Source organism: Populus nigra, chromosome 11 (genome assembly GCF_951802175.1).
Source record: "Populus nigra chromosome 11, ddPopNigr1.1, whole genome shotgun sequence".
NCBI lineage: Eukaryota > Viridiplantae > Streptophyta > Magnoliopsida > Malpighiales > Salicaceae > Populus > Populus nigra.
Window position 1 is genome coordinate 4899973 of NC_084862.1, and position 17137 is coordinate 4917109.

The following is a 17137-nucleotide window of genomic DNA, read 5'->3' on the forward strand; positions in this document are numbered from 1 at the left end:
AACGAACAAAGTAGAAAGATCAATTCAACCTTTATATTCTTATGTGAAGCTGTACACCCAAAGAATTGACCTGCTAAAAATGCTTTTGAGCTATCAACCATCAAAGTCTCAATAATTTGATGGAAAAGGGAATCTAAGGCAACATGTAGCTAACTTTATGGAGACTTGCAACAATGCCAAAACTGATGGTGATCTTATGGTAAAACAGTTTGTCTATTCTTTGAAAGGTAATGCCTTCGACTAATACACTTAAAGTCTGGCTCAATCGATCGTTAGGAGCAATTGGAACTCGAGTTTCTTAACTGCTTCTACAACACTCATTGTGTGGTCAGTAAGATTGAACTCATCAATGCACATTAATAGAAAAAGAACCATGTCATTGATTATATTCATTGGTGGAGAAACCTTAGCCTCGATTGTAAGGATCGACTCATTGAAAATTATACGCTAGATACGTGTATTCAAGGGATACATTAGAGACTACAATGTATTTTATAAGGCATCAAACTAAAGTCTTTTGAAGAATTGGCTACTCAAGCACTTAACATGAAACTTAGCATTGTTGATATTAAAAACTCATAATTACATATGTAATAGCCTAAGAGCAATAAGCCTGAAGGTCGTAGATTCAGAAAGAACAGTCTAAAAGTTAAGGAAAAATAGTCTTTAATAACTAATTATGCTTCCATAAAAGTACCAACTGGAGTTAAAATAAATGATTATGCAACACTAACTACTTTTTAAAATAGTAAAAGAAAGAAGTCATCCTTGAAAGAATGACAAGAAAATAAGTATTTGTTCCTTAACTAAGACATATCTAGAATGCTAGATTATTTGTTCAAAGCAAATCTCATTGAGCTACTGAAGTTGAAACGTACCAAAGAAGTAAACCAAATAGATAATCCAAATTATTGCAAATATCATTGTTTAATCAGTCATCGCGTAGAAAAATATTTTGTGCTAAAAGACAAATTCATGAGAATGAGAAAATTATTTTTTATGATGAAGTAACAACTTTTAATATCACGAATATGATGAATTTAGGTTCGCACCAGTCACTACCAGAAACAAGTTTGGTTCATTTGAACATATGGAACTTGACATCCTTTTTCCTATGAGCTTCTCCATATGCTTAAATCAAGTTTCGCATATAACCCTTATACTACAAGTTAGCAACTTGAAGCTTGATTCATCTAAGAATTCTGATAATGAAAAATTGATTTTAGTCACTCATAAAAGAGGAAGGAAGAAAGGCGCAGATGATAAAGCCAACTATAATAAAAATCTTGATGGTAAACAAGACAATTGATGAGCCAATTCACTGAAAGATACGATGAAAGTCTACATTAGTTAAAAAAAAGGTTTTGCTAGCTCAAAACTTAAGGAAGCCCATTACACTGAATGAATATATGCTGAAGGAGCTAAGAAGGATGGAAAATATATATATATATATATATATATATATATATATATATATATATATATATATATATATATGCATCTTGGTATCAAGTTAATGGAGAGAAACCTCTTACTGATGAAGCCATAAAGAAAAGTTATGATGACTCTTCAAACTTGCCTCATGATGTATGCACCATGAAGATATCTTTCAATGATAAAGACTTATTGCTTGGATCAAAACTCTATAATTGCTTTTTTTTATCAAAGGTTACGTCATTGAAAACATGGTGAATTGTATTTTGGTGGATGATGGTTTGGTTGTCAATATACTACCTTTTAAAATCATAAAAGAGCTTTGGATTCCTATGGATAAACTATTTCTAAGTCATAAGATGATTCAAGACTTTAATTAAGGAGGGAAAAACACCATGAAAAAGATAAAACTTGCTATACTCATTGAAGATATGAAGTCCAATACACTTTTTTCAGGTCATAAATGTTAAAACCACTTATAATATGTTACTTGGACGACCATGGATACATGAAAATGGTATTGTCTTTTTAACGCTCCACCAATATTTTAAGTATTGTCAAAATAGACAAGTGAGAAAAATAGTGATAGATACCAACCCCTTTACTATAGTTGAAGCCTATTTTGTCTTAGTGAAATTATTGATTAATTAATACGGGTAAATGAGTTGGTCATGACGTCCAATTATCAAAATGTCTTTTAGGAGACGAAGCTTTATCCTTTTAGTTTGGTCCATTTAGTTTGGTCCATTGTTGTAGAAGCATTCCCAATTTATTTTTTTTGTCAAAACTCACCACCTTAACATCTTAGTTGCAAACGTTAATTTGATATTTATATAAAAAAGGAATTATATGTAAACTGATATTTCTCCCCTCAATAATCGGTTGAATGACATTTTTCTTCCTTGATCAATTTCTATTTTTGCACGTCTTTAAAATCAATTTGAGTACTTAGACTTTTGGTTAGAAAGCAAAGTTGATCCCTATGATATGCTGGGGGATAAATTTTAAATCATAGTGGTTTGTTTAATGTGTTAAAATTTTAGAGGACACTATAATAGATATGTGATGTTTTTATGTTGGTCACGAAAATATTAAAGTTAATTCCTTTTTGTGTGTGTGTGTAATAGAGGTGTGGCTGACTCTTTTGGTGTAACCATATAAAAAGCATGTATTTTTTTTTTATTTTTAATGAGATATAATTTGTGCTTTTAAAAAATTATACCTTAAAAAAAACACACTCTTAATTACATTACCTCAATGAAATCTGCATTCAAACACCAAGGTAATTGTTCTCCTCCACTCCTCTGTCAAGTAAACCACATGACCTCAGTGGCACACGCCCTACTTCCTCTGCTCCAAATTAATTCACGTGTTTAATTTTTTGTTTATAATTTATTATACACAATTAAAAACATTACTATATAAAATAACAATTATTTAACATATTTAATTAATTTCATTGATTTTTATTTGAATATTAGATTTTTAATTTTTTTGGGATATCATCATTGGGATATAAATCAGAACATCAATCCCACAGCCTATATTACCTAAACCTGGACATATAAAGTAGTTATATAGATAAAGTAGTCTTTAATATGTAATTTATTCAAATATTTGATTTTCAATTTTTTTTTACCATAATTCAATAATAAATGAAGTTTAAGAATTACATTCAAATAATGCTTAATAATGAATATCCTAAACGCACCCGTTTAACTTTTTCCTTATTAATTTAACTTTTAAAGTTGTTTAATAATATTGATTATATATTACCCTGCAACCCTAAAAAGGACTAAGATTTTTTTATTAAAGTTTATTGTTCGTATGAAAAGTAAAGAACTTTAATATATATTTTTAGTCAATTAATTTAGCAGAGGCACGCATGACAAGGTGCAAGTTGCGATTTGAGAGCTGATAGCAACACTTAATTTTCTAGTTTTTACAGACAACAGGTCGTCTGTGGTTTTGTTTTCAAAAATAAATAAGGAACGAATAATATGTCATTCACCCCCTTAATTGAAAGAAAATAAATAGATTAGGGCCGCCTAGCCCTTTGCTCTTTCTTTTTCAGTTTTTCCCATAATAATAATAATAATAATAATAATAATAATAAATTATTGATGAAGATTCAATTAATGAACTTGGTGTTTTATAATTAAATTTTTTAAATGTATTCTAGAAATAATTGTATCATATTTATGATATTTTTTGTTAACTTGTTTTAACAATTATAAAATATTTTTGTTTTTAACAAAAACAATAATATCAATTAAAAATATTGTTTTGATTAAAATAAATAAGAGATATATTAATAAAAATTTCATCATAATAATTTTTTTTCAAAATAATTATATTTTCAAATTTAATAATAATACTAAAATATTTTATGAAACCTATATATTTGTTTTAGATTTTAAAAAAATTAGGTCTCTCATATCATAACGTGGAAAAGCATTCCCTAGGCTAAGTCAAGGGAAAGCCCAGTTTAGGAAATAAACATAGGCTCAAACTGAAAAGGCTGCTTCATTAGGACATTACTATACACCCACACAGATCCAATTCATCTAAACAGGAGACCTTATGGTCTCTTTAAGAAATGGAGAAATATTTCACTATTCTAGAAAAATATGAAATTAAAATTATGTTCAATTAATACAATGAAAAAAAAAAGGAAAAGTGTTTTTTTTTTCCAGATCTGAATCCATGTCGTGAAAAACATGATGTGATGGGAATGGTTTCCCAGATTTTCTCCGCCCTGCAAAAAGTTAATGAAAACTGCGCATCTCAAAGAATTTTCAACTAAATGATGCTTTTTAACAAAAATGCCCTCCTAACTTTTGATTATGTCAATTATATCCTATATCATAAACTTCTTCAATTTGTAAATTAAGGATGTTTTGGAGTATTGCGGTGATTGATTTTTAAATTTTTATTTATTTAAAAATTATTAAAATATATTTTTAAAATTTATATTTAAAATCAGCATATTAACATAATTTAAAAATATTAAAAATATATATAATTTAATAAAAAAATAATTTAAAATTAACTCTAAAACACCCCTCTGCACCCTCATCATGATCTCTTTCTCCTACTATCCATCTATCAATTGATTTGATGTTCTAGTTTTCATACATTCATTTCTTCTTACAATTAAAAGAAAAATAATATAATCAGCGTCTTGCTAATCTCACTTTTATATTATTATTACTAAGTGTATTTTTAATATTATAATAAATGATGTTTTATAAAAGTGTTTTTTTATTTAAAAATATATTAAAATGATTTTTTTAATTTTTATATTAATATATCAAAATTACTGAAAAAACACTAAAATAAAACATTAACTTATTTTTTTAAGAAAATATATTTTTACAAAGCTTCCAAAATAAAATTTACTGTAATTCCAAACACCTCGAGATATCTTTATTTATATTTCAGCTGTTACTTTTCAAAATATAATCATAAAGATTGTCAATTTCATTTCAGTAGATGTTTTGTTTTTTTAATTGGAATAAAATGTTTCAGTTTCGGAGTGTTTCGACATGCTGTTTATATATATATATATATATATATATATATATATATTCAACAAACATAATTCAAGATAAATTAATTATAAATTATGCAATACAAAAATAATGTCAAACAAATATAATTTCAAATTTTAAAATATTTATAAATAGTCAAGATTAAATAGATCTTTAACTTAAAGTAATTTAACTTAAACAAAATATCAAAATATTATGAAAGTAAAATGTTTTAACACAAATATTTTAAATATAAAACTAGGTCAATGTTATCAAGGCTAATGGAATCTAAATTATCCCTTATTTTGTTCAAATTTCTACAAAGTATAAACATGAAAAAAAACAACATGAATATAAACTATATATATTAGTGATAAATCTAATTTTAAAAAATTAATATCATTGTTAGTGAAAATAGTAATAATAATTTTTAATATTATTATTAATATCATTATTATTGAAAATAGTAATGAAAAAGAGTTTTTTTTATACTTGGGTGATTTAATTAATTAAATTGAACCAGATTTAATTTGATTCAATGGCTTCTCAAGACCGGAACGGAATACGTGGAATGAAATCAAAATATTCTGACTAAAACTTAGCTGAAAAATCTGAAATCAAAGAAATTTAAAATAAGATAAAAATTATTTTATTTTATTTTATTTTTTAAATTAATATAAAATATTTCAGTTATTTCAAACAAAATGAAACGGAACTGAAATCACTTTCTCTTAAAATAAACAAGTGGATTTTAAATTAGTTGTCTGACAAAAACAACAGGAGTGGCCGGCAGGGCCCAACCTGTGCAAAAATTATTTTTCTCCCTGCCTCTCTCTTAAATAATTATAAATTTTAGCTCTAGAATTATTACATTTTAACTCTTGCCCTTTCTAATGTTTTTTTTTTTAATTTGCTCCTCCAATTCTAATGCGTCGGCTCCACTCCATCTCTGGAAACAGCCTAAAAAATGTATAATACCATTTACCAGTGCTAAAAAAATAAAAAATAAAAAACCTAAAATTATGTAAGAATTCATAATAAAACTCAATAGAATTGTGAAGCATCAACTAAAATCACTGCTGCCCCAGAGACGACGTGGCCCATCGGCTCTCGTCTCATCTATAGTTTTAAGTTTTAAATTCCGGCTTGGGCGGTTAATTTGAGACTCTGCTAATGCAGGGGTTGGAATGGGCTTATATAAAAATAAAACTCCCGGTTAACTTGATGGATTGACCTTGTAACGTGGTTGATTTGATAAGATTCGGTTAAAATCTGGTTGCAATTCGTTGATTATTTTTTTATTTTTTATCAAAACAACATCATTTTGATAAAAAAAATAGAATTGATCTGGATAACTCAGTGATCCGATCAAAACCCGGTGACCCGGGCCTTAGACCAGGTTTAAAGGCTCGGGTTTAAAAACACTGGTATGATCTCTGCATGGCTTGCCTTTTTTTACCCAGTTCAATATATAAAGAAAATATTGAATCTAGTGAACACAACATTTAAAAAAAAAAACTGAATGATAAATATAATAGATTCTTAAATCTGAGCTGAATCAATTAGGATTTGGATATGGACAAACATTTATAAAATTCCAATTTAATTAGAAAGATCCTCACAGATATTTTTATTAAACAAATTGACAATCATAATTTATGAATACTTCTTTCGTCTGAATTCAGATACTTCATTGGTAAAAGAAAATTAACATATTTTATAATTTCTTACACTTTAAGTGATACACTATAATAAAACACAGCACACCCACACATATGTATGCGTACATAGATATATACATCAATATGTATGTCGTGAATACTATTAAAGAAAGTTAAAATGAGAGATTTTAACGTTCTTATTATCCTTTTAAATTACACCTAATCAATAATTTATTATTTTTAGAAAGGATTAGCTGTGTTTAATTCAGATACTCATTATTTGTATATACATTTCTTAAAAAATAGTAAAATATAAATATGTACAATATAAATTAATATTTCAATAACATATCATTAATTAAAGTATCATATTTGCATTCCTTAGGTTGCAGATTACATAGCAAAGCCTCTTATATTTATTTTTTAAAAAAAATTCTCATATAATTTTTTGTCATCTTAATTAAATGGTTAAATTGCTTTTAGTTTTTGTTATATTTGATAAGAAATCCCTCCCTTTGTTTTCTTTTTCCAAATTTCTTTAAATATAGCTTTTTATGAGAGTGAGATTTATTTGATTTTGACAATTTTTCTAAGGATAATTAGATCCAAATGAGGAGCTCTTAAATTGGTTTTTGTAAAATTTTAAATTTTTTTCTCTGCTTCAAATTAATTAATATTTTTTTGATATTTTTAAATTATTTTAATGTATCGATGTTAAAAAAAATTTAAAAATAAAAAAAATTATTATTTTAAAATATTTTCAAGTAAAAAACACTTTAAAAAATAATCGCTACCACAACATTAAACAGTCTCTAAACCAACACAAATGAGTTTTTTTTTTACCTTAGCACAGTTGACAAGAATTAATAAAATAACATATTTCATAAGATATTTAAGAAAATAGCATTGTTTAGATGCCACTTTCGAGTCATATACAGCTCTTTTAAATTATTAAATGTACTAAAAAAAATTACATGAGAAGAAATAAAAAAAAAAACACCTTAAATGCATATTGAAGATTTAATGATATCATCATCGTTACCATAAAAAATATATCATCAAGATGAATCTAACAATATTAGAAAAAATCACCAAAATTATTCCCTTTATAATTTTTTGATGATGATATTTCATGGACAATTTTATTAACAATTTATAATATCAATAAAATATTATATAAATGTTGAAAAAATATTTTGTTGAAATTCTCTGGCAGTGATATAAATATTTTTTTCACGTTTATAATTTTACATATGAAAGATCATTTAATTTGCTTAGACTCCCTTCAAAGAAAAAGTCAAACTCCGCCACTATAGGAAACCTATCCACATCTAATTTCTGCAAACAAAAATTCCATTATATGTCAAGTGGGTCACATGCATAATTTTTGTAACATGCTAAATTTGAAAAGCCAGCAACCCTCTCTCCAAACCCTTAGGTCTAACCCTAATCCTGTTCACCTCCAGGTTTTTCAAGGCATTCATGTGCTGCTAGTCAAAGGCTATAAGGTGACATGCACCAATAATTTCGTTTCCCTCTGAAATTTCTTGACGAAAACAAAGAAAAAAGTGAAAGGAGTTCTGGCTTAGCCCTGAAGCGTTGGAATTAACAAAGGAAAGTTGGGATAGGAAAGGGATCCCAAGAAGAAGAGAATCAAATGAAAGCAACCACACCCGTTCATCTCCTCGAAACAATATTCCATTTTTATTTTTTTCTGGCGCCGATTTCTTTGCGCGATCCAAGGGCTCGGCAGCATGCGCCATTCACGCCTCTTCTTTTTCATCCGAATTTGACCCAAGGAAAGAAACAGATGAAGATTACTCGGCAAATTTCCACCAATTAGCCGTTATTTTATGCAGTTTTTTCGGTTATAATGCGATCATTTTCTTGGTGTACATATTTCTCGAGATAAACGAGACCCGAAAAGCCAAAAATTTGTAAGCAGTGGTCGGGTATTGACCGAACAGGATGGTGCTAAATGAAGATAATGGCGCATGAGCCACTCGAGTGTGTTGTTTCATCACATGAAATTAAAATTAATGGCCCAAAACTATCTTTTTAGGACCCATTTGGATTAGGTGCCATGATGTTCATAAACCGAAGTCTGAGATAAAGCAGCAGTGGTTCGGTGGTGCTGTTACACTTTGAAGTGCTAAAACATTATAAAGAAAAAGAACAAAATTAATGCATATAATTGCAGGAAGAGGGGAATCGGGCGAATGGAAAAAGTTCATGTTTTTCCACTTTCCCAACATTTAAAATTGTCCTTTTAGGTAAAATAAATCAAAAGTATTATTGATATTGCCGTAGTAGTTACACTACTTTTTGAAATGTTGAATTATATTAAAACAATATATTTTTTAATTTTAAAATTTATTTTTGATATTAATATATTTAAAATTTTAATTTTAAATAAAAAATTATAAAAAAAAACAGCATTTCTCCGACAAAAACAAATAAGGTAAAAGTGTCACTCACCTCTAAACTTAATTATTGATGGTAAAAGAATATCCATTGATGGGATGAAATTTAGAAATTCTTGATTTGTTTTCTTCGACTGGGCTGTATGATTATTATACTTGTGATTTTGTGAGTTGAGACTACAGTACAAAAATCAAAGAAAAGGTCAAGGACATTAGTTGCATCAATAATCTCTTTCCCATGCTTTTTTCTGTACTGTGATTCGTGTATGGTAGACAACCTTGAGAGGGGAGCGTCTGTGACATTATTCAGCTCGTGGTCCAAGTCCTGCTCATGTCAAGAAGGATTGAACCCTACTGTCTAGTTCTAATTAGACTCTTAATAAACTAAAAAAAAAAAAATTCATTTGGCCTCCTCTCGTAAAACAGTCACTTAGATTTGGGAATCAAATAAAATGTATTCGATCTGGGATAATTTATAGATGAAAGGAATAATATATATACCAATTTTCTTCCCGAATCTTTTTATTATTGGATTAATGATATCCTTGTTCTTAATTAATGCATGAGATTTCGATGAAAGTGTGCTTAGAAATTAATAATATTTAATAAAATTATCCAAATTGTGAATTTGTAATATGCAAACGATCATGGATTCAAATTCAAGGTATATCCCTTTAATTCCACTCAATTGGAGTTTAATATTACATGCTTACTTTCGTGGCCATACATGATTACTTCATGCATTGCATGGGCAACTTTTGCGTCATAGGGAATCCTAAAATCTTCGGACAAAGTTAATTTGAACCTAATTATATCAAAGCCCTTAAATGATTCAATATCAGGAACAATAAAAAAGGGAAGTCTTCAATGGAAAAGCCTTGATTTGCGGTAAGGGAAATCCCCGTGAGACTTCTCTCTTTTATATATATATAGGAATGTCATTGTTAATCAGTCATAAACAAAGCATATTCTTTGGTACTTGCTAGCTTAGGATTCCAGTGAAAATGAGAAGGGGAGCTTCTTTCTGCCTCTTGTTCTTGCTGTCACTTGTTCTCTTGGGTTTTGTCCAAGCCAAACCCAATTACAAGGAAGCCCTAGCAAAGTCCATATTGTTTTTTCAAGGTCAGAGGTCAGGGAGGCTCCCCAGATCCCAACAGCTCGCTTGGAGGTCCGATTCCGGGCTCTCTGATGGCTTATTCGCCCACGTATGTCGCCGTTCTTGTTCTTTACTGTTACTACATTATTCCAATATATAGTCCATACTGTTCTCATGCATTTGCAATATTTTATTCTATTTCTGATCTTACGCCTAATGTCAATGAAGTATTTTCTTAAGAGATCGAGTCTTTAAAAACCGTGTTTATCATTTACATAGGTGGATTTAACTGGAGGGTACTATGATGCTGGAGACAATGTCAAGTTTAATTTCCCAATGGCCTTCACCACGACAATGCTCTCATGGAGCACGCTCGAGTATGGCAAGAGAATGGGACCTGAATTACCAAATGCAAGGGCCGCAATCCGCTGGGCCACGGACTATCTTCTAAAATGTGCCACAGCCACCCCTGGTAAGCTCTATGTGGGTGTTGGTGATCCGAATGTCGATCACAAGTGCTGGGAGAGGCCAGAGGATATGGACACAGTCCGAACTGTGTTTTCGGTCTCGGCAAGAAGCCCTGGCTCAGATGTTGCCGGTGAGACGGCCGCGGCATTAGCTGCTGCCTCAATGGTTTTTCGTAAGGTCGATCGTAAATACTCGGCTTTGCTACTGAGAACGGCCAGGAAGGTTTTTCAATTTGCCATGCAATACCAAGGCGCCTATAGTGATTCTCTTGGATCAGCAGTGTGCCCATTTTACTGCTCGTATTCTGGTTATAAGGTAAGATTGGCTAGTAAATGAGGAAAACAGTTTATTTCTTTTCCTTCTTCTTTCTTGTTTTTTTAAGGTAAAGAATATTTCAACTAGAATCTCTTCTAGTGGCCTTGCCTGCTGCGTCTTCTGGGTAGACTAGTCATGCAAAACATATTAGGCCAATAGTTGGAGAAAGTTGAATAATATTAGGTACCAGATTTGGCACTAATATTGACAACTTCTATGTAAGGTTTTTGGTAAGAAAGTTAAATTAGATTTGGTCTTACAAAACCTTATGCATAGTTGACTTTCGAGCAGAAAATGGTCAGTGGTGTTCTGGGTTCAAACTTCATTATCAATGTCCAAAGTGAACTTATTTATAAATTATTTCGATCTCAGAGTCAAAAGACATGACAGAATGACCTTGTTATTTTGTTTTTAATTTCTTTTTTTCAGGATGAACTACTGTGGGGAGCTGCATGGCTGTTCAGGGCAACAAACGAAATGTCCTACTATAACATCTTGAAGTCCTTGGGAGCTGACGACCAACCTGACCTATTCAGCTGGGACAACAAGTATGCTGGTGCTCATGTTCTTTTATCAAGGGTAAGTGGCAACTCTTGAATTTACAATATTTATCTACTTTATTCGATTTTTTAAAATTTTTGCAGCTTGTTCATAAATATATAGGGAAAAAAAACTTCAAAAATTAAGTATTGTCATTTATTTTTGCAGCGAGCATTGCTCAACAACGACAAAAACTTCGAGCAATTTGAAGGAGAAGCAGAAAATTTCATGTGCCGGATCTTACCCAACTCGCCTTATAAAACTACACAGTATACACAGGGTAAACCCCCCCCCCCCCCTCTCTCTCTCTATGTATATATATATTTTGTTGTTTCCAACATTTAAAATTTTATCCAACACAACAATATTTTCATTGTGACGCAGGCGGCCTAATGTACAAGCTACCTGAAAGCAACCTTCAATATGTGACATCCATAACATTCCTGCTCACCACTTATGCTAAATACATGAAAGCAACCAGGCACACCTTCAACTGTGGCAATCTCTTGGTCACTCCAAATTCCCTGTTATATGTGGCTAAAAGACAGGCAAGCTATAAAAAACTTTTTTTTTTCTCTCTATGAATTAGATTAATCTATAATTTCTTTCTTTTCTTGCACAACGTTTGGTCTTCTACTACTAATTAACTTAAGGAACTTTATAGGTGGATTACATACTAGGGGAGAACCCAATTCGAATGTCCTACATGGTAGGATTCGGCCCAAATTTTCCTAAGAGAATTCACCATAGAGGTTCTTCTTTGCCATCATTGGCAAGCCACCCACAAGCTATAGGTTGTGATAGTGGCTTCGAGCCGTTCTTCCATTCAGCAAATCCTAATCCTAACATCTTAATCGGAGCTATTGTCGGCGGTCCAAACCAGAATGATGGCTACCCAGATGAACGCAGCGATTATAGTCATTCGGAGCCTGCTACATACATCAACGCTGCTATGGTGGGACCCTTGGCATACTTTGCTGGTACCTTAAATTAGCTATCAAGACATCACGGTCTCTTTCAAGCAACTGTTTCTTGTATATATATCTATTATGCTCGCTCCAAAATGGGGTTAGTCTTCTCACCAAAAAGAGTGAGATTTGAATTGCTTTCTTTAGTTATTTCCCTAGTTTCAAGTGATGTTTAGGACATCAGCTGTGTTCAAGTTTCAATGAACAAACAGTTCAATGTTTCTTTCTCTACCAACAAATTACATAAGTGGTCGATTGCTCTTTAGAAGTAGGATATCATATAGAACAAGGTAAGTCTTTCGCATCTTAAATCGAAAAACAAGAAACGAGCTAAAAAATTTGACAGCAGCAGACATAGGATAGCTAAAAAAATCAAGTTGTACGATCACAGACAACGAGAAAGCAAAGGCTTAAACAAATATATATTATGTGTGAATCTGAAATTAATGGAAACAAAAGGCACCCTGACCCTTTATTGCCATCCAATTGGATCCTACTTCCAAACTAATTTACATATCAGTGTAATACTTTTCCTTTATTCTGGTCTATAAGCCACAAGGTAACAAACTTTAAGTAAACTATCATGCTGCCAATCATTTTTGTGCTCGTTTAGTTCCTTTGGCAGTTTATGTCAATCTGTTAAAAAAACTTCTCGAGCAACAATAATAACCTAGTTGCAAATGTTCATCAGATTTTAATTAGTTGCATCGGTAAATCACAAACCGGCAAGCAGTGAAAGTATAGAACTATGATATACAAGGATGAAGATTGCGTGGTACTCCCAAAAAAAATAAGTATATCTTAAAGGTGTGTGAGGAGCATAAAAATGTGGTAAAGAAGTGTTAAGTAAGAGACAGAAACTCGTAAAAAAATGGATAATTACTGAAGGAAATTCTTACGAAGAGGTGATGGATGACATATTTATATGTATAAAGGTGAGTCTATGTCATCCTTGACAAGCTATGCTACGAATATATCAAGCCAAATCTTTCTAAACATCCCGTTTAGCCTCATGGTTAGTCAAAGATTGCTACTTTTTAAAGCTTAACCTTTAGACTACGAAAACTCTATAATTCTTACAAATGGTTAACTACCATTGACAACGTAGGAAAAGTTATTTCTTTTAATAAATAATATGAACCTTGATGGTCTAATATATCCCTCTTATATTAAAGAATTCTTGAGTGGAAAATGGTTTATTATTCAAAAGCATCTTTAATGTTTGCATGCATAAAAACTTAATAGGTCGTCCTTGTATGTTGTTTTTTTGGAATTTTTTTCATATAAAAAAAAATTCATTTGGTTAAATATCAAAACAAAAAACAATTACATGGAAAAAACATAAAAGTGTATTTTATCAAACATAATCTTAACAAAAGCAATTTAGACCGGTTGGATCTGAGACCCAAATCTAACCTTTTTCTTTTTTTTTATTTGGATTAGATCTAGCCTAATTATACAGATGGGACTAGAGCCAACGCCCTAGCCTGATCACTAGTCCAACCCAGTGGACAGGCGGGCAAAAAACGAGAACGCACGCCGCACGTTCAGTACAGTGTATGAGTAATTAAAATTCAAGCCGGGAAGAAAGGGAGGGAGACTTACCTGGTCTGCTACCTCCGATGGCGACGACGAAGCTTGAGGGAGATCGGTCTACTGGACTGGCCACGCCTCGTTCTTCTCCTCTGCTTTTGCTTTTACTTCTCTCCGGCCTCCTTCTCTTCCGGTTTCACTGTTTTTCTTTATGTTCGCTAGCTCTCTCTCTCTCTCTCTAGGTGGTCTTCCTCCTGTCTTTTTTTTCTTCCTCTTTTTGGTTACACCCCCTCTCTGCCTTTTATAAGATCCCCTAATGCTTATCTCCCCAGGACCATGATAAGGCCTAGGGACATTGTGTTTCGGTCGAATTGGGGCACCAACAGTCCTGCCCATGCCAGACTGTTGGTGGCGGTTTCCTCTGCCTGCTAGCGATCTCGTGGCGGTGGAGGGATGTCGGCTAAAACGGGGTCCTGTTCTTGGTATTCATTTCATTGCTTGGTCTGCCAGAATTTCCCTTTGCAGGTGGCGTCCCCAACTCCCAGACGAAGAAGAAGAAGGAACAGCACCTTTGAAACGGCGTCGTTTCAGGGTGAGGATGGCAAATTGCAATTTGGTCCTTAACTTGTCGACATTTTATTCAGGCCCCTAGATAAATTGTAATTAGATCCCTGTATTTCAGAGCTTTTTACAAAACATCGCTGACTTTCAAATTAATCAATTTAATCTTTAATTGACTCTTTAACGTTTAATTTTTTCAAATCACCTCTGAAAATTAATTAAACTCCCTATAATACCCTCATCTTTTTATTTTGGTCCATAAATTTTAAATTCTTGCAATTTTGACCCAAATCAGCCCTGAATTTTAATATTTTTTCAATTAAACCTCTAATTTTATTAATTAAACTAATTTAAAGTTTTAATTAAGTCCCCAAACTTATCAATTCTTCAATTAAACTCTCGATTTCATTAATTAAACTAATTTAAAGTTTAATTAAGTTCCCAAACTTATCAATTTTTTTAATTTCTACCAAAATTAGCTCCTAAATTTATAATTCCAACCTAATTGACCTTTAAAATTTTCAATTTGTATTGTCTTGATCTAAATTTTAATTTTTCTTCATTCATTCCATTTTTTTTCATTTCATTTTCTTTTTATTTTATAAAAACAGAAATGAAAAAAATAAAAAAATTAGATTATAACAAAAACAACCATTAATGTGGATATAACTTTTTGCGAAATGCTTTCCATACGGGGGTGACTTATTCAAAATGTTTGAATATGAGTGTTTTCAAACCTACTTTCTTGTACGCTATTTTGTCTAGTCTTTTAAAGGAATTGGAGTTGTCTGTGTACATAGTAATGCATGTAATGGAGATACATGTTGTATTTCTCATTACATAAATGGGAGAGTGCGAAGTTATTTTTTATAGCTAAAACAACATTGTAACATTTCCAATTCTCGGATCAAACAAAGCAATTATACTACTGAAGATTTGTGGGTAATTTGTTTTTTGTTGGTTTATTTCAGGTTTATCGAAATTTCGACAGAGTCTTCCCTATACAAAAAGATCTCAAGTTATCGATAATTTATCCTGCACACATTTCATGCTTGATCTGCAATCACCACATATTCATATTGCATCACAATCACAATTATTACTAGTCACAAGTATAAAAATCAACATTAATTCCAAGCATAAAATTTACAACACAAATGAAATGGTAATTAAACATGGATCGTAAGATTAAAATTACAAGCATAAAATAATAGAAATCTTAAGTCTTGATAATTAATATAAGAAGATACTAATACCATTGGGGTTGTATAATTACTTAAAGCAAAATATATTGACATTCATTTCATTCCAAATTCATACAAAAAGAATTAGAAACACTAACTTCCTAATTCATACAAAAGGAATTAGAAACATGAAATTTCTAATTCATACAAAAAGACCTTGACACCTAGGATATTACTCATGGCGTGAATGGGAAGGACCTGCAATATTAAAATGTGAAAATAATTATATTAAAAGTAAAAATACAACAAAGTTGATGGAGAGGCACTACTACATGTATCTACATATATAATTACCTACTCAATAATACATAATTATTGTTGTCCAAAAATACCTGCACTTAACTCTTTCTTTATTCTTTATTACATCTAGAGCTTATCATTCCACAACCCACTTATGGTTTTCTTTTTCAATTATTACCTATTGTCATTCGCCAGGTACACCCATCTTATTACCTTGCCCCAGGTTTTGGGGAGGTCACTACCAACACTACCAACTCTTATTAGTGGCATTAGTCGCCCTTACCTGGATCGACTAATCAAATCCTTGGAAATGTTGGCACGCACTTAACTGATCAATACCATTAACTATTTCCAACCTGAAATAGTCAATCAATTCCTTTCCACCTCACTTTGAAGATTTTTCTGGTAATGTTGATGTCAAGGTCTTTTGACATCATTAGATTCCTTCTTGGGAAGATAATCAAGTTATCATGGGATTGCCAATACTGAAATTATCCATCGGTATCATTAACTATTCTTGACACGAATAGTTAATCAAGTTTCAACATTTATCATATTTCCATCAAGATTATGTCGACGTTAGCAATTCTTGCTAACATCATTAGTCACCCCTATTCAGGATCGACTAATCAAGTTCAAAGGTGGTTATTTTGGATTTATCATTACAGATCATTATTCAGAATCAAATTCTATAAGTCCACAACCAAAATCAGATTTCGATCAACGTCCGTTTCATCATATCTTTCCTTTCTTTAACCATATTTGCAAGTTTTAAATTATAGAATAAAATCGAATACTAAATTCACTATCAACTAAGGAGAGAATAGGTGTGAAATACCTACCTGCCACCGATGATCGGTTTGCGCTCTCTTGTTGTTGATGTACTCTTCCCGCGATTCCTCTTGAATTCACAAGTACACCACATTAGTTTATATTCAATTTTCATTTCGCAAATAGCAAGGCAATAACAACAACATTTACTATTTGTGTTTCATTATCTTAAATCATTACGCATATTATCAACTTCATTTTCAAATGTGGTTTATCCCCTCTCGGTGTCAAGATACAATGTTATGAAAAATTTAGTGGGTAGGAAACTAGGTTCTACCCTTATCGCGGCT

At 31.3% G+C, this 17137-nt stretch overlaps 1 protein-coding gene across 1 annotated transcript; it reads left to right on the forward strand.

The window, feature by feature from the left end:
- The first annotated feature begins 9993 nt into the window (after positions 1–9993).
- Positions 9994–12659, forward strand: LOC133667921 (endoglucanase 9). The gene is made up of 6 exons (XM_062087633.1): positions 9994–10256; positions 10427–10930; positions 11360–11509; positions 11639–11750; positions 11855–12018; positions 12135–12659. Exons 1-6 carry the CDS (start codon positions 10056–10058, stop codon positions 12462–12464), a joined length of 1461 nt encoding a protein of 486 aa, XP_061943617.1. The 5' UTR covers positions 9994–10055; the 3' UTR covers positions 12465–12659.
- Positions 12660–17137: the final 4478 nt, after the last annotated feature.

Coding starts and splice junctions, on each gene's coding strand:
- LOC133667921 (XM_062087633.1), top strand. CDS start 10,056: ATGAGAAGGGGAGCTTCTTTCTGCCTCTTGTTCTTGCTGTCACTTGTT. Junction 10,931..11,359: donor GCTCGTATTCTGGTTATAAG/GTAAGATTGGCT, acceptor TCTTTTTTTCAG/GATGAACTACTGTGGGGAGC. Junction 12,019..12,134: donor TATATGTGGCTAAAAGACAG/GCAAGCTATAAA, acceptor GGAACTTTATAG/GTGGATTACATACTAGGGGA.